Below are 25,320 nucleotides of genomic sequence, written 5' to 3'. Positions count from 1 at the left end.
AGGGAGTGAGATCAAGGCGGCCTACAAACGACTCATCGGTTTTATCAGGAACAAAACGGCATTATGTAGTGAGAATTTTATTTTATTTTTTTAAACTCAAACAATACAGTCTTGAAATTATACTTAATGGAAAAACAACTCAAACTAAAATCTTACAAGCAGATATTAAAATGCTTGGCTCTTAGTGAAACTAAAAACCCAGAGTACACAATTACAAAACAGCTGTCTTTATTTTAGAGAACAATGCTTTGTTCTGTCCCTTTCATGGATCCATTTTAGTATCCATGGAAGGGACGGTGATCTGGTTTGTGATGGGTGTAGGGGGCATAGTGAGGCCTGCTGTGACGGTTCCTCATCACAAACTGATGATTGAGGGGCTGGTGGTAATCTTCATAGGGCTCAAAGTAGGAGGAGGATGGAGGTACGTTGTCAACACCTGAAAGATATTCAGACTGAATTTTAGACCCAATATTTTTTTTAGACTGATACATTTAGGTATCAAGTGTGCTGGAAGGGTAATGCAGACGTCTTGTACAGATCGTCAATAGCACCTTCACCTAGAAACACGATGAGGCTTTGAACACCCAGTCTGAAGCTGTGCGTACACTTACCATGTCTGGGCGGTACATAATGTTTCTGCTGAGGTCTGCGGCGTGGCCGGGTCTGCTGCGGCTGGACGGCAGGTTGGAAGTTCTCTGCGTTTTCGTGGCGATGTGGCATTGGCGCCCTCTTGTCTTCAAAGCTCAAGAAGGCACCAGACAAAGAATCGGAGGTGAACTCCTCTCTAAAGCTGTCTGAATTCACAGCAGCTGTTTGGTAACCGTTTGGAGAGGAAAGAGGGGTGAAACAAAGATGAAAGAAAATTACTTAAGGGGGAACAAGGAAGTGCAGAAGCTTCATTTAAAAATACTCTTGTTTTAGCATCAAAGAAACAGAAATATGATCATTAAAGATAATGTTATTTTCCAGAAGGTGCACTTCTTCAGCTTTTCTAAAGTATGCAGTAGAGTTTCATTTTGGAAATGCCAGGATGACCTTTAACATCCATCTCTGAAGAACTAATCTCTGTGCTAATCCCAAAAAATACAAAGCCATCATCTATGGAAGCCAAGAACTCCCTGCATGAGAATCTCTACAATACCAGTAGTCTGAAATCGTATTCCATTGATTTCCAGGCCTGTAAAATCTTTAATTTCCCTTCTTTTCCAGTCTGAATAAACCACAGGAATCACCATCATGTCTGACCTGCAAATTTTGTAGAACAGTCGTAGATTGACTTCTGCTCAGGAACTTCTGAAAACAAAGCAGATACACGTCTGCATTATTAAATAGAAGATGCATGTGTGTGTTTGTGAAGTCGCTCTTCTCACCATCAGCAGTCAGCATCACACCCCAGGCTTGTGCAATGTGCCGTAACAGAAGAGCGGTGATCCTGCGGTGGGCGATGGCGTTCCAGTGGACGCCGTCTTTGGTTCGATGTTGCAATGAGAAACGGAACTGAAAGTGGAGGTCCAACACGTCTACGTCGTAGTTGTCGGCCAGAGTCCCACCGTAGAAGTTGGCTTCAATCACGTCGTAACGCAGCTGAGGAGCTTTGTGCTCAATCTGTGGTCACAGAAAAATCATGCACTTTTCCTTTCAGATGAAAATATCACAATAAAAAGCTAAACTTAACTCACCTCAGGCACCAGAAAGCCACCTTTGATCCTTTCTCCTAAGGGCATGGTGAGGTTCCAGATGATCAGCGTTTCCTCTGGTAGGAAACTCTTCAGCTCACCAAAGAACCTCTTAAGGTTCGCCTTGTAGTCGTCGACCCATTTGGGATTGTATCTAAAAAAATATAATGCAAACAAAACAGGCTTAAGCAATTGCAGCACAAAGATTAGGATCAAAAGCATAATAATCAATATGGTAAGTACTGGCCAACACGTTGCATTTCTAAAATGCAATGCTTTCTGATTGGCTTTTTTTTTTTTGCATTCAGGTTCATTTCAGACCTCATGCTACACCAGGAGACATATTCTTGACCCCAACTTTTTGGACTAATATTTAAATTTAGTATTAAAGATATACTTGTATGATATCAGTACTTCTTGTACCCACCTTGAAATATCCCAGACACAAGAGTTCACAATGACCACGTCTGGTTTCAAGCCGTGACGGAAGTCCTCGATGATGCTCTGCATGTATCTGGAGAAGATGCGGGTCACGAAGTAGAAGCGGATCAGGTGGTGGTCAGACTGATACTGACGGACCTCTGTGTACTCGGTCCCATTGTTCATTCGGTTCAGACAGCCTCCTTCTACCAAGCAGTCCAGCTCGAAGCTCATCTCACCCTGCAGGGGCAAAATGTCACGATTAACAGAGCTGATAACTTTAAAAGACGTCACAGAAATATCAGGTTTCATTTATTAGCAAATTAATTTCTGACGATACATTTTAATATCTCCCATTTTTTTGTAAATTATGTCCACGTGCTGCTTACCTTGCTCTTTAGTTGTCTTAAGGTGAGGTATCGGTCCTTTTGTAGCAGTACGACAAGATCCTTGTATACAGAGCGCTGAACTGAATGGAAATACGTTCAATAAATTACAGATAATAAACAGAGGGTAAAAAATATATTTAGATATAAGGAAGGGAGAAATTGCTCACTGGAGTCTCCCAACACCACGACAAACTTGTTGTGCAGCAGCAGGCGGGCCTGCTGGTGGCTCGCCGTCTCTTTCTGGCTTTTCTGGCAATTAAAAGATTATTTATATTATTTATTTATATTTATATATATATGACGTAAAGATGCAAAAATACTTACCATCGTTTTGATATTTTTAAATACACCCAAACAGCCACATCGCCGTGTGAGCTTTTAAAAAGTTAGCATAATTGTTCGACTGTGGCTGCCGTTAGTTCTCCAGACACAGGTGACGCTGATTGGATGAGGCCTTTAAAGACTGTCGGACATTTCTCTTCATACAGCGAGCCTCTGTATCATTTCAAAAATAAACTAAAATTACATCCGAAATAGTTCACCTAAAATATGCGTCAAATACTGATTTATAAACTTAACAAAACTCTGTCACACGTATTTAGATTAACTGGTTTCCAAAAGTGATATTCTGCTGTCAAATTTGTACTCACACTTTCTTATGGGCCCACAAATGCAACAACTAGATTTTTTTTCTTTTTTCAAACTTTTTGAAATGTATCTACACAAATAAACAGGTTTATGACTTGAAACTTAAATTATTTTTTAGAAACAAAAAGTTTTTCTTACACCAAGTCAGGGAGCACCTGACTACCTCCACCTGATCTACATCTTATATATTATGGAGACATGCATTTTGTTTTCATTATCAGTGTGTGTTGAATTATGACTTTCTTTTAGAGCATTAAGTTATGATCAGAACCAAGTATGGAAAATATTGAGTGAAGTCAAGTTGAATGAATCCAACTTCGGGCAGATTTAAAATCTAAATAACATAAAATAGGATTTGCCACAGAGCGCGCACAAAAAAAACATCAAGACATCAGGTAATAAAAAGAAAAACAAATTAAAGCCTTAAATAAAATGAAAAACAGCCTCTTTTCTCAAAGTAGTATTTTTATTTCATTATTTATCATATTTTTAAATGTGATATAGACGGTTTAAATTTTTTTCCTCAGTGGAAGACACTATCATCTTCATCTTCATAATCAAGTACTTGAATCTGATCTTTCTTTTCTTCCTCCTCCTCTTCTTCGTCATCTTCTGCGTTGCTTGTTGTCTTACTTTTGCCTCTCTGATGAAACTCCTGGTATATCCCATTCAGTGCTTTTGCCGCCTCCAGGGACACTTTCAGACTCCCTATGACCTCCCTGTCTTTGTCCACACTCAAAACTGCAGAAAGGTGAAAGAAAAATTAGACATATTGAAAGTTTTAGGTTATTTAGAAAATGTAGAACAACTCTACCTAAATTAGGATTTTTCTTTTGTTTCCTAATGCAAGTTTTTTTGCATTAACACTTGTCTCATCTCTCAGTAGGACCGTACAATTTATCCGCTGAGCCAGTTAACAGAAAGGTGAAGCTTCACTACAGTAACATTTACCTCAGAGCTACAACACTTACTGTCAATCTGTTGTTCGAACACATCGTTTCCCGTGAGCAGCAGCTCCTGTAGGTCCAGGAAAGCGTGTCCAACATCCACACACTCCTCTTCGTCGTCCATCGGCTCACTGACCACTGTGAACTTTAACCTGCCGTTACAAATAAACGTTGTCCAACAGGACAACGATCAAAAACACACCAAAAAAATACTTTTGATGAAGTAAACTAACATTAATGTTCTGCAATGGTTTTGAACATGGTCCGTTTAAAAATGCTCCAGAGGGTTTCTTGTCATGAACCAATTAAAATGACCACTGTTCTGGTGAGAAGCTGTTGGTGCACACAATATCAAAGAGTATAAATACACCTGGATGTTTGGATTTGAGAAACTCCTCAGTAAATTCAAATTTGTATCATCAGAGTCACTGCAGATGTTTGGTGCGTCAGCAATCAATCGCAGAAAAGAAGAGTTACAAAAAACATGACTTTCATTAACTGATGCAAGTCTCTAGGCCACCCACCTGCCCTGGTTGGGGTCTGTCCCCTCCAACATTGTGTAAAGATACTGCCTGAGTGGAGCCGACTGGGAGCCGTCCACATAAATCACTGGGACAGACAAAAACCAGTCAGTATGATCGCCGTCCTGAATGCATTTTACACACAGAAACACCAAACTTCAGGCACCTCGTGTGAAGTTGTAGTGGATCTCCTCCCCTTTCACAGGTTTACGGAGGGACATGGGAGTTTCCGTCGTCTCCATGGCGACGCCCAGGAGCCGGTACTCCACGTAAACGCGCTGCACGGAGCGGTCGAGCGCCACACGAGACGACGGCTCAAACGTCAGGGACAGGATCTCGACCCTTAGCTTGTCTCCCTGGAAAACAGCCGCATCTTTAAATCCCACCTATTATTTCTCTGTATGCAGACGCTAAGAAGCCAGACTTTCTTGTAATCTTGTGAAGTGGTTTAAAACGTTTGTTTTTAGAGCCAAGTATGAGTTACAATATCCATAAATCATATCTTGACATAACTGGTTGTGCGCAAAACGAAAATAAATGCACACTCACTTCTCAACGAAGCCAACTCGGCAAGAAAACCCTATTTTTATGTAGTAACTTATGAGAAATAAAGAAAGATAGACAAACAGGTCTTAGGTGTTTTTCACAGATTCGATTATAGCAGAAATCACTCAAGCACAATAACAAGGAAATGCTGTGTAAATATTCATAAAGATAAATATATAATCATAAAGATCCCTTTTAAAAGATTTCCAGAAACTCTGGCTCCTCAGAAATAAAATATGAAGAATTCCTGATCGACTTAACAGTTTAGCACAGTTCTCGTCACAATGTCAACCCTGTTCCAACAATTTGCTCGTTTTTTTAGTCCCAAATATTCCGTACCGTCCTCATTTTTCGTTGTGGTGGTATGATTATTATGTCGCTCTGTGAAGAAGTGGATTCAGGAGCGTCACCGTCCTCTGTAGGAGAAAAAGACAAAAACGTTCAAGATAGTCAGAAAAGGCTGAATTTATTTTATCCATGTTTAATAAAATAGTCGAAGTCTTTAAATGATATAAAGTGAAAACAGAATTACCGCTGGCACTCCTCTCTTCTTCCTCCTCTTCTTCAGACTCGGACACTTGACTCACAGAGGGAAGATCCTGGAACAAAAAGCTGAAACTTCAGGATTCGATCCAGGATATTGTAGGTGGACTTTCTAATTTAGCATGGAAATAACGGACCGGCATGTTGTTTTCAGAGAGTGAGTGAGCTGACCTGGATCCCTGCATCAGTAGCAGAGCTTCCCCTCGATGGAGCTGCAGCTGATCGTCTGGAGGAAGACCCAGCCGGAGATCTTAAACGGAAATAATGCCGCAGATTATTTAATTAATGTTTTTTTTTTTACTAATTTGCATTTATGCAGACCTGTTAACAGTTAGTGTTTCTCTTACTTGTAGGATGGAGTCGTCAGTCTTGGTTCAGGGGTCAAGTGAGGCGACCTTGCTTCAGTGGACCTCTTGGTGGATCTCTTACGGTCTGCTGTTGGCGGTTTCACAGACACGACTCGCTCTGGTCGCAGATCCTGTGAGCTTTTCTGTTTGACAGGTGGAGGCTGGGGCTGTAAGTAGGAAAATAAACAAGTAATTTGTTTAAGCAAAACAGAAAAGCATCGTCTTTGCTACATAGTCTTTAATTATGTCTTATATCCGCCTCTAGTGTGCAGAAAGACAGCAGATTTCTGGCGTATGGACTGGTTAAAAACAAAGCGTTAATGGTAAACCTGCGCGTCAAAAACTATTGATTCTTTAGACGTTTTCATGAAATTTAGGAGGGAAATAGCAACCAGGTCCTGTCAATTAAATGTTGATTTTTTTTTTGTTGCCAAAATTATGATTGGAAAAAAATGACTTAGACCGTTGTTGTAGGAAGGTCACAACATGCTATGTGGTTTTTGTTTAACACTTTATGTTAGGTGTAAATAATTTTGGAACCAATACAAACAGATATTTTTTTATTCAATCATACCTAAAAAGATAAAATACTTTCTCTTGATGGGACTTTAAATCAGCTGGATTTCTTACCCAAGTCTTTGCCTCTTTCTGCACAGCTTTAGTATCTTTGGGCTTCAGATCCTGAGTCTGTAAAAGCAGAGAAACGAGTTCAGCTCTTCATTTGAATTAGTTTTGACCCAATCAGAGAAATCACATCACCTTCACTCTCTGCTTGGCCGTCGGCCTCTGTGGCGTTTCCTCGCTCCTCCTCTTTTCCCTCTGACTGCTTTTCATCGCCCTGTGAGGATCGTCCGCCTCCCTGCCCCATTTACCCTGGAGGCTGTCCAACGGCGGCTGGAACGGATACTTCCACTTCAGCATAACTCTGACCATTCCCCGAGGCCCACCAGCGGGATCTCTTAGAACATAATCACCTAAAACACGGGATAAAATATGTATACATCAGCTTTTAGTAATAATTCTCCTCCCATCAGTTTTATTTTCCTCGCAGCCTCACCTCTGATCTCCCTGCCTGTCGCCAGAGCTCTCAGAGGGATCGGCGTCTTGGCCAGGTAGGCAGGCGGTATCTGCTCATCGCTGTCATCAAACACGTACACCCACAAGCTGCTGGACCTGGCAGAAATCGGCCATTATCGTCTCAAAGACCTGAACCATTTCACTGATTTAGAGCCGGCGTACCTGAGGTAGTGCAGAACGTCAGCCGTTACTGCCAGAGGGAAGCTGGTGACGTCGTTGAACACCGGATCTACGGCGCACTGAACCGTCTGAGAGACGTGAGGCGGCAGGTCATACAGCCGGTACGTCAGGTAGGCGTCCGGCAGGAGCCCCGGCCAGCGGGCGTTGAGGCCGACGCAGTGCTCCAGCGCCACCACCAGCTCATTGGGGATCCCACCACCATAGTCATGGAGCTCCTGGTGTGGAAGACATTAAGGAGTAAAAATCACCAGAGCCTAAAAATCCTCACCTAAACACTTTATGCCTTAGATTTCAAAGAAATTTTAACTGTAGACAGACATAACCTAAGTAAGAAAACAAGATACAGCTTTCAAATAATATGTTTTATTTATTAAGAAAAGAGTGGCAGTCTTAGTTAAGGTCAGAGTTGGTGATTCACAACAACACAGCAAACCACCAAGTTGATCTCTGAATGGCTAAGAAAACAACAACAACGAAAAAAAACAAAAACTAACTTAGATGTTGGAGTGGTCTAGTCAAAGTCCAGTGGAGATGCTGCAAAGTGGACTTTAAACAGGCCGTTTATGCTGCTGAAACAACTGAAGCAAATAAGAGCGTCGACTCTTTGAAAGTTACGTCAGATGGCTGATCTCACCTCTTGGCCGCCATCTTGCCAGCCCAGTGGGATCTGACCCGGACTCCTGTGCGTCGCTGTCCTCCTTTCCGCTCCGATCTCTGTCCCCGTGTGGACGGGTTCAGCAGGAGGGAAGAGACGCACCCAGAAATCCACAACGCCTATTATTTCACCCGCATTTCCTTAAAACAAAAAACAGGTTGAAGAGTCAGAAGATGAAAGGAGATGGGAGGAGAGCATCAGCTGCTGAATCGTTGTCCACCTGCGATGCTGACGCTGCCGGAGATTCGTTCTCCCCTCCTTTCCGTGGCGCCCACGAGTGACATGCTGCCGCTTCCGTGGGTGACAAACCGGACCCCTCCCAGCGTCTGGTGGAGCTCCAGCCGCACTCTCGACCCCTGACCTCCCAGCCGATCCAGATCCCGGACCGTCAGCGCGTACCGGGACGTGAAGCCGTAGTTCGGCTGGCTCCCTGACACCAGAGGGGTGGAGTGCATCTCGAAGTCCAGCAGGCAGTAGGTGCAGAAGGTCACAATGTCCTCGTGCTGGCCCGCCCCCGGGTGGAGGTCGCTCAGGGTGCGGAGCCCCGCCGGGGTGAAGGTGGCCGTCTGGTGTGGGGCACAAACAATCATCAGTGCCTTTATCATGTTTTTTGAAATAACGCTCAGAGGATCTCAGAGGATTCTACCTTCAGGTGGATCTCCAACAGCGACTCCCCAGATTTCAGCTGAGAGAAGCAGAGGTCGTCCTCGATGGGCTGAACCACCTCCTGATCTCCAGCCGGCCAGGTGTACTGCACCGGGATGGTCCGCTTGTAGTTCCTGGGGCTGTAGGCCAGCTCTTTCAACTGTGCTTTGGATTCACATGGAACCACAAAAAACATTTTAAAACAGTGCATTTCGAACACATTTATTTTGATTTTAGCAACATCAGAGGAGCAAATGTTGAGTAAAACTCAACATTTGTTTAAAAATGCTTAACATAACATGTGCTGTGAGCGCTGTCCTACCTTGTAGCGTGTTGATCTGCAGAGCTCTCTTTGACAGAAGCTTATCTTTCTCCATCGTCCTCCTCCTGCCCTCCTCTCTCTCTCTCTCCACCTTCTGGTTGAAAATGTTTAACTCTTCCTTGGAGAGGAAATGTATTTCTAAATTTCTCAGTCGTTTTTTTGTGTGTGTGTGTGCATTTAACAGTCTGCCTGTACCTGCAGGTCCTTGGTGATCTTGTGCTCCAGCAGCAGCAGGTTTCTGGTTTTCTGCAGCTCCAGCACCGTCTCTGCATGCGACGCCTGGATGTTGACCAGCTCACGGGACGAATCGTCCACGCCGCCGTCAGGCACCAGGAAGCCCAGAGCCTCCCTGCTCTCCTGCTGCATCCTGAAGGCCTGCGGTTGGGAAACAAGAAAACCTGTTATGAGATCTTAAGAGCTATATTTCGTTACGTGTCGGGAGAAAGTACGACAAACCTTGATCTGCAAAAGAGTTTCGCTGAGCTCCTCAACGCTCATGTCAAACCCCTGGATAGAAGAGGAAATGTGTGACAGATTAAACTACAGGAGAAAAACACAGAGAAAGGAAGACATTCGCGGATCGTCTGTTCGTTTCTGACCTTAGTGACGGAGTCCAGCCTGTCCTGAAGAGCAGAAACCTTTTCTCTGTACTGGTCGACCTCTTTCTCCAGTTGCTCTTTTTTCTCCCTCATCAGCACAGACAGCTCTAAATGGAATTAAATGAAATTTTCACTTTGCAGCGTCAGACATTTTATTTCATGGAAAACTGAATGAGCTTTCAGGATCACCTTTCTCCTGCTTCCTCTGCTCCACCAGCATCTCCTTCTCTTGCCCGAGTTTCTCCTTTTCCAGCTCCAGCCTGCTCCTCTCCTCCCTCTCTTCCTGCAGCATCTCCTCCAGTCTGTGGTGGAGATCCGGTCCGAAGACGTTCTCCACCAGCCGCTCCTCCTTCTGCTCCTCCTCCCTCCGTGTCTCGGCAGGGCTCTCAGAGGGGTTCTGGGCAGTCAAAGTGCTGGCAAACACAAAACAAATCACCAAAATAAATAGGTTTTGAGCCTAAAATTCACAAAAAGAGACCCATTATGGACCCTACCTCTTCAGTAGAGTATCGTAGCTGTCTTTGATCAGATTCCTCTCTCCCTCCAGGTCTGAGATTCTCTCCTGGAGCTGATGGAGAATGAGCCAGATGAGTTCCAGCCTGACAGCATCGCAAATGGTCCAGATGTGTTACCTTGTCCAGGGTCTGCAGAGACAGAGTCATGGTGGTGAGCTGCCCCTCCTGGGTCAGAGCTCTCTGTCTCTCCTGCTTCAGTTGCTCGGTCAGCTCCTCCACCTTCTCCAGCAGAGCTCCCTGACTCTCCCTCAGCGCCCTCTGACTCTGCAGCGAACACAGGAAGCAGGATTATTCATTATTCACTGGATTATTCATCAGACTGTATCTGTTTGTTCCGAGGCCCTTACCTCCTCCAGCTGATTCTCATACGCCTACAGTCAAATGCGTGCAGGAGGTCGGTGAGAGGATTAGAGTGTTAATGAGGAAGACTGATGATGTGCAGAATGAACAGAAGACAGGAGCAGGGTCTCACCTCCTGCAGGTCAGCAAACTTCTCCTGGCTGACCCTCAGGGCTGTGCTCTTCTCAGAGAGCTGCTTTTGCAGACGGATCAGGTCCACATTCTCTCTGATTGTGATCCTGACAGAAGTGAAATCCGTTTTACTCCAAAGTAAATTCACTTTTGCGATTAAAACAGGGTTGGGTATCGGCATTTTTTTCAATTAGAAGACGTAACGTGATTCACCAGCTGCGTCTTCATGTATTCACGTCTACCTGTGTCTGTCGGCCTGCTGCTTCCTCAGCTCTCTGACCGCCCCCTCCATCTCTCTCTCCCTGTCTCTCAGGCTTTCTCGGAGAGCCTGAGCTGTCACCTCCAGTTCTGCCATCCTCACCTGTTCGGTCATACCGGTCCTGCTGGATGATGACGGATTTTTATATTGGATATTAAGCAGAAGGACATTGACGACTGACAGAAAAAAAGCAGTTTTTTTTTTTTTAATACATTTTGACCTACAATCTTTCCATTTCTGCTCTGGTTTCCTCCAGCGTGAGGCCGTATCGTGCAGGAGCAGTCCGTGCCGCCCTCCGGACTCCAGCCTCTCCGTCCAGGTTTTTACCTGAACACACAAAAAGAACATCCATACAGTCCTGAAGGGTTCACGTCCACTCATATGCAGGAAAGCCATTGAGATTTATGTAGAGTGCCATTTGTAAATGTACACAGTCAAAATTTAACAGCATTTTTTCATTTAGTCATAAGAGTGGGGGGATTAACTTCTTATAGTTATATATTTTAATCATGTTAGTAATTTAAAAATTTAAAACTATTAATTAGCAAGCTAAATATTTAGCCTCAAACTATATATTTAGCTAGCAAGCTAAATTACTAGCTAACCAAATATTTAGCTTGTTAACTAAATATTTAGCAAGCTAAATATTTAGTTTTAAACTGTGACATTTGTAAATGAATGAATAATGTGGTAAAGACATGACTTTGAACAATGATGGCAGCAGTGGAGTCAGATATTTAAGAAGTGGCTCTTTAAACCTCACCTTTGCTGTACCTGTAAGGCGTTCGAGCCCCCAGGTCCAGGATGTGCTGCTTGGCTATGCCGAGTTTATTCTGCAGCACCTCCTTCTGGCTCTCCAGCACCGCCACCCGGGCCTCCAGCTCCTGGATCGTATCCTCCATGTCCCTCTCTTTGACAGGACCGGAGCCAGGACGGGCCTGACGAAGACGCATCAGCTTCGTGGACATCCTGGGGTCAGACAAGAGGATGGAAGGAGGACTTGGGGAAAGCTAATGAAATAGATAGTTCTCCATGAATACTGTCAGCAATATTTCACATCTATGGTCATGATTGTAGCTTGTCTTTATAACGTGACATCCAAAGTAAACTGCTTTAGGGTACAACGTTTTATTTAAATTAGAAACTCGTGGTTCCAGCAGTGCTAAGAGTCCCGTCTCTGCTGGTGTTACCTGCGGAGCCTCTGCTCCTGGGTCCGTGTGTGTTGCCTGAGCACACTGTTCTCCTCCTGCAGCCGGAGACACAGGTCCTCCAGATGATGTCTGGGAAACCGAAACAGCCGCTGAGGGTCCGCTGGACACAAAGCAGAGTCATGATCATTTGATCATTCGAGTCAAAATGTGCAAGATGATGTTTGTGAAAGTCATTCTACCTTTCATCTTTGCAGAATGATGCTTCTTCCATGGCTTGACATCCCGCAGAGTGTCTGGGGGAAACAGCAAAGATGACAAATAACCAAAAGAGAGCCTCACAGTGCATTCACAGAAAATTAATTTTGCAGTTTCAGCTTTCTAAAATCCTAACTTGAAGCTACTTTAAATCACACATTCCTGTGAACATATCTGCTCTTTTAGTATGAAGAAAACAACTTGAAACCTTTTTATGCAAAGATTAACTGCACAAAGTTGCACGTGATTGGTTTACGTTTCTGCAAAAAAATAAAATGGCTTATTTTAGCTTACTGGTAGCGCAGTAAATCACAATAAAACTAAAGCTGAATTTGAATGCTAGGGTGATGCATTTTTAGGAAGTATTATGTATTTTTGCTGGCGCCAATGCTGTCCTTTTATGGCAATAAAACCATAAAAACACAGTCCCGTGTTGTGTGAACACAAACCTGGCACGGTGGGCATCAGCCCGCCCCTCATCAGCCCCACGTCCCTCACCGGAAGGTCCCCCGCCGTCTCGTCCACCACCAGCGACATCACGCCTTTTCTACTTCAACCTCAGCCAATCAGAGAGCTCACATCGCTTCACTTGTCAAAGGACTTCTGTGAAATTAATTGTGAACGAGTTCTGCACCCTTCCTTGAAACATATTGATGAAGAGAAAAAAAATGCCATAAAAGCAGATTCTAAACGCATTACTGAGCAGCTGGCGAACCAAAACACAAAACATCGCGATGTGATTAATAAACCTCTGTAGTCAAAGTGTTTGAGTAAATATATTTGACTTACCCGCATCGTTTGCTCATCCCGAGTGTCTCCTAAAGAGATGACAAATGTTTGCCGGTGTTATCCTTCAGGCCTGTGAGATTTGTGTGTCTCCGCCCAGAGCCTGGATGACACTTTTAATCCCTCATCTCTTTATAATTCCTCCGCTGCTTCCTTTAAAATTAATCTAACCGATCCAAATCCAATTCCTCTCTAAATCGCAGTCGCTAAAATATATATATATTTTTAGAGCGGTTCGGTAAAACCTGTGCAAAAATAGAGAATTGAACTAGTAAAAACGCAACAGAAGTAAAATAGTAGGAGTGAAGAAGTGTCTCTGCGCTCCATCTGCCTTGAGGCTAATCCTATTTCTGCACTAATCTGACCAGCAGCAGGCGTCAGGTTGTTTAATTTGAACATGATGTTAGTTTACAGATCTGTGGAGAGAGGCTGAGATCTGTGTAATATTTAAAGACGGTGCTCAGGTGTGGAGAAGAAGAAGGAGAGTAACAGATATGCAACAGCTTTTATGTTACTAGAATATTAAAGCGGCATAAAAAGCATCACGTTATTTATATCAAAGTGCGGTTGCAGAGTTTTTATTTCAGCTTTACGGATTTGTTCCACAATGAAGACATTTTATGTCTCTACATTCTTAATTTCCACACACAATACAACAAACTGCATTTCACAAAAAATGTGGCTTACTGTGACAGGTAAGCAGTGAACTACACTTAGATTACCAAGACAACAGCGCCATCTCTGGTGGAAATGTGTAAAAAGATGCAAAATACATTTATTTAAAACAATTTACGACTTTTGAAACTCAGAAATTTCTACTTTTTTTTTTTTTTTTTTACAAAATTTCTGAGATTAAATTTGCTGCTTATTTTTTCCTCAGTGCCTCTATGTGACGCAATATCACATACAAGTCCAAAAAAATCAACTCAAATTAAAACATTGTATTTTCCTTTTTTCAGTACAAAATGAAGCTGCAAAAAAAAAAAAAAAAAAAATAAAATAAATATATATATATATATATATATATATATATATATATATATATATATATATATATATATATATAAATAGTATAAATAGTATTTTTAGGCTTTACTGTGAATAATGGAGTGCTGAGGGAGCTTTGCAAAACAATGTTAACATAAATTGTATCATAAATAAAACGTTGCTGACGGATACATATTTAAAATATCATATAGTGATGTCATCTAAATCTGTGCCAAAGATCCGTTTCCTGATGGGCTGGATGGTCAGCGGCAATTTGTTGGTGCCGTTTTCATTCGTATCCGGGTTGAAAAAGGGAAAAATGGCCTCGGTGAAGCGAAACCCTGTAAATGAATAGATGTGTGACCCTTTCTCTGCATTGTAGAAAGAAACAACCCCATCTTCATAGTCCAGGAACACGCCAATGACCTTTGGCCTCTTGGAAACGCACAGCAGCTCCGCCTCTCCTGCACAGGCCCAGAGCTCAGCTCCTTTCCTCAGACAGACGGTCCAGAAACCGTCGTCTGGACTCAGAGTCACAGCTCCTTTCCTTTTCACGGATGCTCGAGCCACGCCTAAGTCCCACGCCGTTTTGTCTCCCACGTGCACCTCCCAGTAGCGCCTCCCTGTGGTGAAACCCTGCAGAGACAAGAATCAGGCTTTAGACAACACAACGAGGCATCGCACACTAAAAACACATCATATGCTTTTGTTACCATGAGAGCGAGGACACAAGGAGCTTTGTCAAAACGTTCTGGGAGATCTGCCACATTTCGCATCACGTCTCCGTCCTGCACCTGCCTCCCGTCCTCTGACAGGACGAGCCAGGGGTTGGCCGTCCTGGGGTCCAGAAGGACATCAGCTTGGTGGACAGAAGGAGATCACAGCAGAGGAGTGTTCATCTTCCCGTTTTTACTCAAATCATGATTACAGGACTGAAATATAAACGATACAGCCTTCCACAAACCACAAGTTAATTGGAAATTAATCTTTTACTACAGCAAAGACATCTTGTAAACTCAACCTTAAATTTGTGTGCATTTATTTAATTGGGATAAAACACACAAAAAAATGAGAGGCAATACTAAAACATCTGAAAGTCAGTGAAGCGTTACCTGGATACCGCTGGATCTTCTCGTATTCTGAAAGCCAATGAGAACATCCTCAATCGATTCAATGATGAAAAATAAAGAAAATTACGAGGTGCTTTGCTGATCCGACTAACCTCGAGAGGAAAGTTTTTCCAGTTGCAGTTGCAGCTGCTCCCGAATGTCAGCCACCGCTCTCCTTATGGTTCCCAGGCATGTTTCTGAATGGACGACGATGTTTGAGGAGTCTTCGGTAGACGGAAGAGAGCTCACAGCCGGGAAGCTCTGCAGCCAAGGAGTCAGATCAAGACATACTGATTAGAGTGTGTCACTGCGCCTGTCATTATCCCTCACTTTGTGTTTTACAAACACCCAATTATGACTCTGATGCCACTTGGACCAGTTGTCTTAAATGAACTCACACCCAAAAAAACTCAGACATACTTTCAACCTGTAAACACTCCTGACCTGCAGAACGTGGAGGTGGTCTTCGTGGTGAAGCAGCTGCTCCAGTTCCTTTCTTCTCCTCTGCAGCTCAGAGATTTCTGTTTCCAGCCCAGCGATCAGCCTCTTCGCCCTCATTTCTGCCGCCTCCTGCTTCCTCTGGATCAACTCGACCAGCTCGGCTCGACTTCTCTCGATGCTGCGGGACAGAGCGGAGAACACCTGCCCACTTTCCTCAATGTCCCTCTTTGTGTTCTCCTGCGGGTGAGTGATAAAAACTGAAAATCAGGTTGAAATGTTGGAATGCTTGTAAACTGGAGCAGCAATCTCTCTGTCTATTGCACTCCATGAATTAACTGTGGCGTATCCCTCTGGTAGTTTGAATTCGCCCAGGATCAACTCACTTTGCTTAGCTCAAGATTGAGTCTGATCTCCTCCAGCTTCTGCAGCCTGTCCTGGATCCTCTGCTGAACTTCACCTTGAATCATTTTAATCTGACCCTAAAAGCAGAAAACGTGCTCAGAGCTGTAGACAAAAATCTCTCTGGATTTAAGATTATAGCCTCTCGAGAGTCACCTTCTTGTCCTGGCTCTCTCGTTCCACTGGGACTGTGTCGTTGCAGCGGTGGTCGGTTTTCACGCACTGCACGCAAACAAACTTCTGGTGACTTCTGCAGAACAGCTCCAGGAGCTCCTGGTGCCTCCTGCACACCCGGTTCTCCAGCATCCCCACCGGTTCAATCAGCTTGTGAGCTTTCAGCGAGCCAACCCTGAGGTGAGGCTCCAGGTGGCTCTCGCAATACGAGGTCAGACACACCAGGCAGGATCTCAGGGCCTTCGTTTGCTTCCCCCCGCATGCGCCGCAGCCGACTGTCTTCCCCGGCACGTCGTCCTGCCTCCTGGCTCGGATCTTCTCCGACATTTCTTTGGCGAAGGAGTTTTCGCAGAGCTCTGGGCAGACCTCGTACTCTGTGTGGCATCTGGGGCAGTCGATGGAGAGCCTGCCTTCCCAGTGGGCCGTGATGCAGGTGAAGCAGAAGCTGTGACCGCAGGGGATGGAGACGGGCTCGGAGAAAACATCCTGGCAGATGCAGCACTGAAACTGCTCCTTGGACAGAAATAAGCCATGCGAAGCCATGACCTCAAGAGGGGAAAAAGAACCGTGGGGTTAACTTAACAGATAATCTGTGAAATGATCAACTTCTGCCATTGAAGTCTGAAGAAATGCACCACTTTCCGTCAAAAACAACCAACCATTCATTATTATTATGCATTATTTGTGTCTGTGTTCTCTGAATGCAATTTTTGAGCCAATGTAAATTAAACAACAATAAACATTCAGGCTTAATCTTGAATGCAAAGTTTAATCTGATCTGTTAACAGCAGCTGCTGCATCATCAAGTCTGTCATAGTTATGTTGTTCTGGCCTTTGTGTTAAATTATGTTTAATCTCCAGGAACATTAAAATAAATGAAATAATAATGAAACTAAATAATGAAACACCTGACGAATCTGAACATTTCAGTTACTGCGGACCCATTTGGCCATTAGCTTGAATCAGTTCAGCAAGACTTTTTGGCCAAAGTCCACCTGCCTGGACGAATGACTCAGTATCTCACGCTCTGTTTCGGTTCTCTTTCAAACATTAGACAGCACATAAAACTAAAAGACTTACGCACTTCCTCTTTTCCCTTAAGCACAAACATATCAATCAACAAACCTTTTAATTTGTTATGCAAGACACATTTAACTGTCCTCTGGAAGAGTCAGTTTCTGGTTTAGTCATTTGTCCTTCTACATTTGTCTCTATGAGGATCAATCAAAAGTAAATCACATTCCTGGTACATTTCAGTGTTCAGTTCAAGCGTTTTGTTATGTTTTAGTCTTTATCCTACCTTTTAATCCCTGAATGTGAGAGATGACCTCGCCTGGAGCAAAGGCAAACACTGGGCATTGTGGCTATCAAGCCAAAGTCCTTCCCATTTAGCTGTTACCACTCCCTGTGGGAATTTTTTCCCCCCCATGTTGCTCTATAGTGGGAGGGGCGAAGTCCACACCAGGAGCAGAAATTTATTTGATTTGTAAAATATTTCCTAGATTTTTCTAAATATCCAACTGTACTGGTCAAGTCAAATTTTCCACTGAAAAATTCACCCAAGGATACAATAAAAAGGGAAAACATGACTTAATAAAGTGTGTTGTGAGAACGATTTTTAATTAATTTATGACTGATACATGATACAATATCAAAATGTGATAATATATTTTCTCATCGTGGTTATAAATGTTCATTTTCTTCGGGAAAATGTTCCTCTGCTCATCTTGTGGCTTCATTGATTCAACCCTCATGGAAAACTGTGACAGGATACCGTACTTAAAAAAGAACTGTAAAAACAATAACACCAGAGGTCAGGAAAAAAAAAGCTTTATTAAACATATTAAATAAATGAATAATCTCACCTGTGTCACAAAAGCCTGAATTTCTAATTCGGTCAGCTCCCCCATAGGACTCCAACTCCATATTTAAGGCAACAATGTAACACTGTTCCCATGATGCTTTTCGGCACATGGATTATTTGGACTTTACGTTTTCAAGGATTACAAGTAAACTATGTAGTAATCAACAGCACATGGAGGTCCGGTGTTGCCAGTATACATTATGGATCATTGTTGTGTTACTCCATTCAATTTGTCCAATGTACCAGCACCTATTCCTCCAAAATAGCCCCACAGCACCGAGCCAAACCATTTGGTTCAGGGAGCTTTGATTTAGTAGCCTTGACTCCTCTATGTTGATACCAATGTGGCTAAATAGTAGCTACGTTCTTATCTCGTCTGACTGTAAAACCATTCTGCACACGGCATATTTTTGGATTCAGTGAAGCATAAAGGCGTCACCCTGCTTCACGTCTGCGTTTCTGTTCCTTCCAGATAAGGTTGAAATTCTAGCAAGTGTGAAATAGAGGATAGCAGTAATTATATAACATTCAGATCATGCTGGAATATGAGCTTTCGTCAATTTCGTCCCCATTTGGCCAAACTATCTACATGATTTCAGTATTTGACAGTATTGCAAAGGCCCCTCCTCCCCCCCAAAGAAGGATTGTGGCTGTGAGGTTTATTGGGAGTAAATTTTGAGTTTCACCGTAAGGGATGTACACACACACACGCACACGCGCACACACACACACACACACACACACACACACACACACACACACACACACACACACACACACACACACACACACACACACACACACACACACACACACACACACCCCCACACACACACACACACAAAGACAGTGTAAGCTAAAAACCACGCTCTTACAACCGTAACGTTTGATGAAAACTAAAAATAAAACGTTCACCACTAAAAATATCGACTCTGATTCAAAAACTATACCCTATTTGATTACAATAAAACAAATTCACAATTCCAGCTGATCAATATTAGAAACATCCTCATTCACAAAATAAACATACCTTGTGCATCCATCAAGGGGGCCGCTAATAAGATACATTTTTAAAACACTTTCGCAACTTGTCTTCCGTTCCTTCCGTTGCCAAGCCGCCGCTCCACAACATAAACAGCGGAAAACTCTCACCAAAATAAAAGCGACATATCAAAAAACCGGAAGTCAACCATATACTACACAAAGCAAAATGAAATAAAGACAACAAACGCCAAGAGGCAATACAACAAATAAGGAGCTTCATTTGGGGTTATTTACAGAAAGAGTTGTCCAAATGCCGTGCAGCAAAGTTTTCTTAATATATGCAAATGATACCTAGCTTTACAAAATAACAAATACATTATAAAATAAAACTTAAGGAACATAATAACTATGGAACATTATAAGCAAAGACATCAAGCTGCAACATGCTTTTTCTTTAGAAATTGAGTCTTGCGTGGATGAGTGCATTACTATCGTTTTCTTTTATTCAATTGCACCTGCTAATTTTAAGCTTTCCGAGACATCAGTTCCCTTTCTGTGTGTGTTCAAGACCTTTTCCCTGTGTCATTTCACAATATTACAAATGACTTAATTTCTGAACTTATTTCTTTCTTTGCATGGATCAAATGGGTTGTTATTTTCCACTAGTGAACATTTTATGTGAATAACACCTTTAGAAATATTATGATGAAAAATTGTGATGTGTTTGATACTTATTTTTCTGTACATTTAAAAATTTGACAAAATATTTTCTCGTGATTATACATATTTTTTCCCTCCAGGAGAAAACGTTCCTCTGCTCATCTTAAGGCTCGACAGATTTAACCCTCACGGAAAACTGTGGCAGGATACCATGTTTAAGAAAGAACTTTAAAAACAAGATGATGTCACATCAGAAAAAATAAGGTTTGATTAATCTATTGAATAAACTAATAAACAAATAATCTTACCTCCGTCACAAAAGCCTGAATTTCTTATTCTGACAATGCACCATAGGACTTCAAGTTCATGTTTAAAGCAACAATGTAATCTGGTAAAAAGAAAAAATGGGAAGAAAAAGTACCTGCAGTCATTTCTCCATGCATTTACACTCTATTTCTGACTAATTATTATAAATGAAAAATAACTAATTCAATGCAAAGCTTTCTTGTTTTAAAATATATTAGTGGTGAACTTTGAACATAAGTCAATTCACTATGAGCAGCATGGACTGACTTAAGAAATAGTTCTTGTTAGTATTGACTGGGACAACACTGGTGTTAGCTTTTTTAACATAATAAGCGAAGTTATTGTCTTAGCAAAGTTACATAAATCAGTGCAGCTAGAAACAGCATTTTGAAAGTGTGTTGGACTGGAAAAAACAAACTTTATTGATGAAAATATAGCTGGATTAAGTTTCAGAGCTGCATTTACTTACTTGGCCCTATGGACAGACGTGTGGAGCAAGGGAAAAAAGAGAACAGGACATAAATTATCTTAAATGCTAATAGCCAGAAACATGCACGAGGACCTTTTAACCACATATTAAAAAAGCAAATGATCTCACCAGTAGTTCCTGTGATGCTGACTCCACTGCTTCTGACGTTGTCAAACACAGAGAAGAGAACGAACGTGTATCTAGTACTAGCCGTCAGAGATGAGACTGTGTGAGTTACTGATTCATTTCCACTTGGTGCACCAACGTTTATCTCTGTGCCGTTAAACCGGAGGACGAAGCCGACAAAGTCGCTGATTTTATCCCACTGCAGAGTGATGCTGGTCTCATCTTGCGTTGATGGTCTAAAGTTCTCTGGATTTTGAGGAGCTGAGCAAGGAAAACAAAAAAATAAATAAATGACAGTGCGCCAACTGAAAGATGCTAGTAACTGCAAACATACAGCATAAAATTCACAATTCGTCCATGTGTCTGTCACATGAATAATGAGAGATTTTGTCATCCCGCTAAGCAATGACAATAACTACTAATAATTAAAATACACAACAGGTTTTCTCTTAAGATTTTATTAGTAGGAGAAACTAAAACAGAAACGAAACTTGCCAGTAACAGCTGTAAGTTGTACTGCGGTGCTTCTCGTATTCTCAAGCCAAGAGAAGAGAGTGAATGTGTATCTGGTTCCAGCAACGAGAGATGGGATTGTGTGAGTTACTGGTCCATTTCCACCCGGTGCACTGATGGCCGTGTATCTGCCATTAAACTCAAGAACAAAGTTGATGTTGTCGTTGCCCTTATCCCACTGCAGAATTATGCTGCTCTCATTTTGTGCTGATACTGTGAATCCTGTGGGACTTTCAGGAGCTGAAATTGAGACAAGTTAAATTTGATTTCAAAGCATGAAGTAAGTGGTTGCAATAAATGGATCTGTGTCTGTATTTAGCACCCATTTCCTGAAAAAAAACTTCTGAAAATTCAGGAATATGGCTGCAGTACAGGATAATTTATTGGCATTGTTGATCTTGCACAACTTCTAAGACTGTTATGCATTCGTGCTCCGCTGCTTCTGACGTTTTCAGATTGTTATGCAATCTTGAAAATTAATATTATTTCACTTAAATATTTATTATGCTGGCTTAATAATAGCTCGTCTTCTTACCGGCGACTTGAGTGATGCTAATTCCCCTGGATCTGAGGTTCTCAAACACAGAGAAGAGGGTGAATGTGTATCTAGTTGCAGCAGTGAGAGACAGAGCTGTGTAAAATACTTGTCCATCTCCATCTGGTGCGCTGATGTTTGTCTCTGAGCCGTTGATCTGGAGAACAAAGCTGGCATTGCCTTTATCCCACTGCAGAGTGATGTTGGTGTCATACAACATCGATATTCTGAAGTTGCTTGGATGTTCAGGCACTAAGACAAAAACGTACAACAAGCACCTGTGATTTAATATTAGGGATGAGTGATATGAAAACAAGCAAAAAGAAATATTCTGAATCTTTAAAAAGTTTGAATTTGGTGACAGAACGCCGACGACTAAGGTGTGACTGAAGTTCAGAACTTATTGCTACTTAATCCGAGTCTGTGGTCAACAAACTCATTTTTAGTTAAACATTAGAGTCATGGGTCAGCATGTTACTACAGCTTAAATAGACTAATTCACTAAAGAACAGTGAATTCACAAAATGTGCACACAATGAACACTTTGGTCTTAGAACAATAAGTAGCGTGTCTTAGCGAAAATGTTTCCATCACAAAACATGTCCTAGGAATGCTAACCATGCTAGTTGTTAGTAATTGCAAGAAGCCAGACTGCACTGCCAGTGCGGCTGTACAGCAGCTTGTGGTTTTTCCTGGTATCTCTGTGATACTGCAGTTGATATTTGTCATGATGCAAATTCAAGCTCACACCACATGAACTCAAACTCTCTCTGGATGATGCTCTGTTTTGCATCACACAAATACTGGTCATTCTTTGGAAACACACTTTAGCTATATGCAATTCAAATCAGCATGCACTCATCCAGAGTAAAGATGAGACAAAGTAAGGTATCTTACCAGTGGCAGCTGTAAGCCGTGCTCCGCTGCTTCGGATGTTCTCAATCACAGAGAAGAGAGTGAAAGTGAAACTAGTGCCAGGATTCAGGGGTGAGACTATGTAAGTTACTGGTCCATCTCCACCAGGAGCGTAAATGAATTTCTCTATGCCATTAAACTGGAGGATGAAGCTGGTGTTGTTGTTGACTTTATTCCATTGCAGAGTGATATTGGTCTCAAATTGTGCAGTTATCCTCAAGTCTTCAGCATTTTGTGGCACTAAGAAAGAGAAAAAAATTACAAAACTGTGAACTGATTGTTCTTGTCAGTCTGTCTCCCTGTGGAGAAATCAAATGGAAACGTTAAGTTACCATTGTACATATCTGTCCATAAATCAATATTGTACAGATTGTTTACAAAGCACTATTGCACAGATTGTACAGATTATTAATATTCACTGTTCATATTGTACAGAATCTTACATTCTACATTTTATTCTATTTTTATATTTTTATTTTTATTTTGTAATTTGATCTGTGTGTATGTGTATGCTGCAACTGCACAGTAATTTCCCGGTTGGGGTGAATAAAGTACTTCTATTCTATTCTATTCTATTCTATTCTATTCTATTCTATTCTATTCTATATCACTTGTATAAAGGAGCTAACAATGAGCTTTCATGTGACGGTTCTGGTGCTGAATGGATCCTGGTGGTTCCACAATGTCATTCATCCTCCTTTTTTCTCAGATGAAAGTTACATTAAATTTAGGGCCCAAAACATTTTCCTTTGACTTCTGAGTCCAATAAACTCTAATCTAATCTTTGGCAATAATGAGTCAAACATCCCATTTTAGCCTCTATTTGTAGAGTACAATTAGAGAGACATATTTTTATCCATTACATTTGTATGTCTTTTATTTAATTAAGCAGTTGTAAGGTAGACCAATTTCTATTTCTCATTTTGTACAGAGACAACACTTCATCACAAGTTGAAGATGGGAACGGGTGCAGGTCTAAAATGGAAGAAGACAGCAGGGATGAATGAAGGACTTTGTGTTTTAAAAAAGCGCTCAGTCAGAAGAAGTCAGACAGGATAGACTGGACATTATTACCATACTTTTTCCATAAACGTCAGATGTGCTCTTTTTGATACAACTCATGTTTGTCTGACATGCAAATTCAAAGTGTTCACTGCAGAAACAGATCAGTATGAGCTCAATAATTTTCAAATGATTAATTGTTGCTGTTGCCAGTTATTTAAGATAAACTCTTAAGATGCAATTCTCAGCTTGGCCACATCCACAAAATGATTATGGTTAAAACAAAACCAAAACGTCTCACCAGTGGCCGTTGTAAGCTCTACTCCACTGCTTCTGACGCCGTCAAGTACAGAGAAGAGAGTGAAAGTGTATTTGGTTCCAACAGTGAGAGATGAAACTGTGTGGTTCACAGGTCCATCTCCATCTGCTGCTCTGATTAATGTCTCTGTGCCGTTAAACTGGAGAACAAAGCTGGTGCTGATGTTGATTTTATTCCACTGCAGAGTGATGCTGCCCTCATCTTGATCTGAAACTCTGAAACCTCCTGCTTTGGGTGGAACTGAGGAAAAAAAATCAACCAAATACAACAAATAAATCTAATTATTTTGCTAATAAAGGAGACATAATTTCCTGCTGGAAATGCCTGATTCTTCAGTCTCATGTTCACTTTTAGACTTTAGTGACATCTGCCAGGTACAGAAATAACTGCAACTGATCTACAAAACTTTATTTGCAACCCAGACTGGATACATTACTTGGTTTGTAACAGATGACCGGGTAACTCAGGGAGCAGTCTTGATCGTGCCATTTTCCAGATTCATTAAAGTGTGTTGCCATACACTCTTCGTCGCCGTGGTTTGGCTGACCGTCCGCCCAGTTTCGAAATAAAGAGGTGCTGCCGTCAGACCAGAGTTTTTCTTGGCACAGGCCAATCCACAGGAATGATCCACCTCCAAGGTTTGAGATGATGTCATTCTCGCTCTGATTGCGAAATAAATATTCATTGATACAGAACCGAATCAGGAAATATTAACTTATAAACTATTGAAACCTTCAAGAATCTTATGTTGTGTACGATATTTAAGAAAATAATACTGAAACCGCACTCATGAATTTCTTTATTTGACTGTTACATCTAAAATATGTTACTTTTTTATGTTGAACATCAGACACATCTCACCTCTTTCCCACAGTTTTTCACTTAGTTCCACGACTGCAGTGGATTTTGTAGTCAATGTTAAAAGCCAGCAGAAAATCTGAAGCGATGGAGGAAATTTACGTCAACATGGAGCCTGTTAGACAAACTGCAGCTAATCACACAGGTAAGAAAAACGTTACAGATAAATTTAGCATGTACTGCATTACATTTAGCTAAGGTTCAGGTTTTTCTTAAGGTTCAAGCAGCTCCAAAGAGGCTCTGCTCTGGTGGCTTTGGGAATCCTGAATGTTTTACTTTTGGCCAAACTCATCGCCATCAGTGTACGCAGTGAGTCTTGTTCTAGTCATCTTAAAGATGAGTAATTTTTATGTTTCTGTAATAAAAAATGTCATTGGCTCTTCTGAAATCAAACTGACCAAATAGCAACGGTTTGGAAAGCATAAAGCTTGGTGACTCAAAGTGTTGCAGAGGTGAATCATTACACTGTTACATGAGTTTGATTCATTTTCAACAATGGATGCATTTTCAGCCATTTATGTCTTTAACATCTCCTCTTTTTCACACTATCTACCCAACGATTTATTGTTTGGTGTTACCTCAGTTTAAATTCTACAACCATAACCAAAATCATGAAACTATTTTATAAGTCTTAAGTGAAACTACGATGTGACTTCTATTTTTGCAAACATGCTTGTTGATTTTTTTTAGCTCATGACATGACAGCA

General features: G+C 41.8%; 4 protein-coding genes across 10 annotated transcripts; all 4 read right to left on the bottom strand.

The window, feature by feature from the left end:
• Positions 1-211: 211 nt before the first annotated feature.
• On the bottom strand, positions 212-2,968 carry fam113 (family with sequence similarity 113). 2 transcript variants are annotated; one of them, XM_008435538.2, is made up of 9 exons: positions 2,810-2,968; positions 2,653-2,734; positions 2,486-2,565; positions 2,104-2,336; positions 1,680-1,830; positions 1,371-1,605; positions 1,246-1,293; positions 612-809; positions 212-436 (listed from the first exon to the last, which is right to left on the bottom strand). In XM_008435538.2, the coding sequence occupies exons 1-9, from the start codon at positions 2,810-2,812 to the stop codon at positions 276-278; spliced, it is 1,191 nt and encodes a 396-aa protein (XP_008433760.1). In that variant the 5' UTR covers positions 2,813-2,968; the 3' UTR covers positions 212-275. The 2 variants fall into 2 exon arrangements, with proteins under 2 accessions (XP_008433760.1, XP_008433761.1); XM_008435539.2 differs by having other exon boundaries at positions 1,246-1,290.
• A 587-nt stretch (positions 2,969-3,555) lies between these two features.
• Positions 3,556-13,313, bottom strand: rpgrip1 (RPGR interacting protein 1). Of its 3 annotated transcripts, none has more exons than XM_017310291.2 (31): positions 12,956-13,313; positions 12,616-12,805; positions 12,151-12,204; positions 11,951-12,071; positions 11,524-11,729; positions 10,985-11,087; positions 10,744-10,881; positions 10,503-10,608; positions 10,378-10,401; positions 10,148-10,294; positions 10,010-10,083; positions 9,705-9,928; positions 9,516-9,622; positions 9,373-9,423; positions 9,112-9,291; positions 8,917-9,034; positions 8,596-8,759; positions 8,170-8,515; positions 7,929-8,089; positions 7,277-7,509; positions 7,095-7,210; positions 6,797-7,011; positions 6,668-6,724; positions 6,038-6,204; positions 5,862-5,940; positions 5,680-5,746; positions 5,487-5,563; positions 4,768-4,957; positions 4,605-4,689; positions 4,105-4,232; positions 3,556-3,874 (listed from the first exon to the last, which is right to left on the bottom strand). In XM_017310291.2, the coding sequence occupies exons 2-31, from the start codon at positions 12,701-12,703 to the stop codon at positions 3,657-3,659; spliced, it is 4,044 nt and encodes a 1,347-aa protein (XP_017165780.2). In that variant the 5' UTR covers positions 12,704-12,805; positions 12,956-13,313; the 3' UTR covers positions 3,556-3,656. The 3 variants fall into 3 exon arrangements, with proteins under 3 accessions (XP_017165780.2, XP_008433756.1, XP_008433758.1); XM_008435534.3 differs by having other exon boundaries at positions 3,557-3,874; positions 10,744-10,884; XM_008435536.3 differs by having other exon boundaries at positions 3,557-3,874; positions 10,744-10,884; positions 12,616-12,769.
• A 720-nt stretch (positions 13,314-14,033) lies between these two features.
• LOC103480550 (E3 ubiquitin-protein ligase TRIM39-like) lies at positions 14,034-20,056 on the bottom strand. 4 transcript variants are annotated; one of them, XM_017310293.2, is made up of 10 exons: positions 19,879-20,056; positions 18,957-19,796; positions 16,045-16,608; positions 15,873-15,968; positions 15,493-15,726; positions 15,162-15,309; positions 15,052-15,078; positions 14,653-14,798; positions 14,366-14,575; positions 14,038-14,280 (listed from the first exon to the last, which is right to left on the bottom strand). In XM_017310293.2, the coding sequence occupies exons 2-10, from the start codon at positions 18,963-18,965 to the stop codon at positions 14,203-14,205; spliced, it is 1,512 nt and encodes a 503-aa protein (XP_017165782.2). In that variant the 5' UTR covers positions 18,966-19,796; positions 19,879-20,056; the 3' UTR covers positions 14,038-14,202. The 4 variants fall into 4 exon arrangements, with proteins under 4 accessions (XP_017165781.2, XP_081455839.1, XP_008433753.1 ...); XM_017310292.2 differs by having other exon boundaries at positions 14,034-14,575; positions 19,879-20,053; XM_081599713.1 differs by lacking the exon at positions 19,879-20,056 and having other exon boundaries at positions 14,034-14,575; positions 18,957-19,856.
• Positions 20,057-20,337: 281 nt separating this feature from the next.
• LOC108167164 (receptor-type tyrosine-protein phosphatase H-like) lies at positions 20,338-24,821 on the bottom strand. Its single transcript, XM_017310295.2, has 6 exons — positions 24,192-24,821; positions 23,738-23,995; positions 22,417-22,674; positions 21,520-21,771; positions 20,967-21,224; positions 20,338-20,732 (listed from the first exon to the last, which is right to left on the bottom strand). The coding sequence occupies exons 1-6, from the start codon at positions 24,271-24,273 to the stop codon at positions 20,338-20,340; spliced, it is 1,503 nt and encodes a 500-aa protein (XP_017165784.2). The 5' UTR covers positions 24,274-24,821.
• Between the last annotated feature and the right edge of the window lie 499 nt (positions 24,822-25,320).

Source organism: Poecilia reticulata, chromosome 18 (assembly GCF_904066995.2).
Source record: "Poecilia reticulata chromosome 18, P_reticulata-male-v2, whole genome shotgun sequence".
In the NCBI taxonomy this organism is placed as follows: domain Eukaryota; kingdom Metazoa; phylum Chordata; class Actinopteri; order Cyprinodontiformes; family Poeciliidae; genus Poecilia; species Poecilia reticulata.
Note: the sequence above shows the minus strand (reverse complement) of the source record. Positions and strands in the feature narration are given on the sequence as shown.

What these genes read in the sequence shown, in the direction of transcription:
- fam113 (XM_008435538.2), bottom strand. An exon ending in TAAGACAACTAAAGAGCAAG is followed by an intron (nt 2,337 to 2,485) that starts GTAAGCAGCACG and finishes TTGCCCCTGCAG; the next exon opens with GGTGAGATGAGCTTCGAGCT. An exon ending in CTGTTCTACAAAATTTGCAG is followed by an intron (nt 810 to 1,245) that starts GTCAGACATGAT and finishes GTTACCAAACAG; the next exon opens with CTGCTGTGAATTCAGACAGC.
- LOC103480550 (XM_017310292.2), bottom strand. An exon ending in ACCACCTCCACGTTCTGCAG is followed by an intron (nt 15,310 to 15,492) that starts GTCAGGAGTGTT and finishes CCTTGGCTGCAG; the next exon opens with AGCTTCCCGGCTGTGAGCTC. An exon ending in GGAAAAACTTTCCTCTCGAG is followed by an intron (nt 15,079 to 15,161) that starts GTTAGTCGGATC and finishes ATTGGCTTTCAG; the next exon opens with AATACGAGAAGATCCAGCGG.
- LOC108167164 (XM_017310295.2), bottom strand. Translation starts at nt 24,273, where the DNA reads ATGGCAACACACTTTAATGAATCTGGAAAATGGCACGATCAAGACTGC. An exon ending in GGTCATCTGTTACAAACCAA is followed by an intron (nt 23,996 to 24,191) that starts GTAATGTATCCA and finishes TTTTTTCCTCAG; the next exon opens with TTCCACCCAAAGCAGGAGGT. An exon ending in AGAGCTTACAACGGCCACTG is followed by an intron (nt 22,675 to 23,737) that starts GTGAGACGTTTT and finishes TCTCTTTCTTAG; the next exon opens with TGCCACAAAATGCTGAAGAC.
- rpgrip1 (XM_008435534.3), bottom strand. Translation starts at nt 12,703, where the DNA reads ATGTCGCTGGTGGTGGACGAGACGGCGGGGGACCTTCCGGTGAGGGAC. An exon ending in CTGACGACTCCATCCTACAA is followed by an intron (nt 5,941 to 6,037) that starts GTAAGAGAAACA and finishes TTTCCGTTTAAG; the next exon opens with ATCTCCGGCTGGGTCTTCCT. An exon ending in AGAAGAGAGGAGTGCCAGCG is followed by an intron (nt 5,564 to 5,679) that starts GTAATTCTGTTT and finishes TTTCTCCTACAG; the next exon opens with AGGACGGTGACGCTCCTGAA.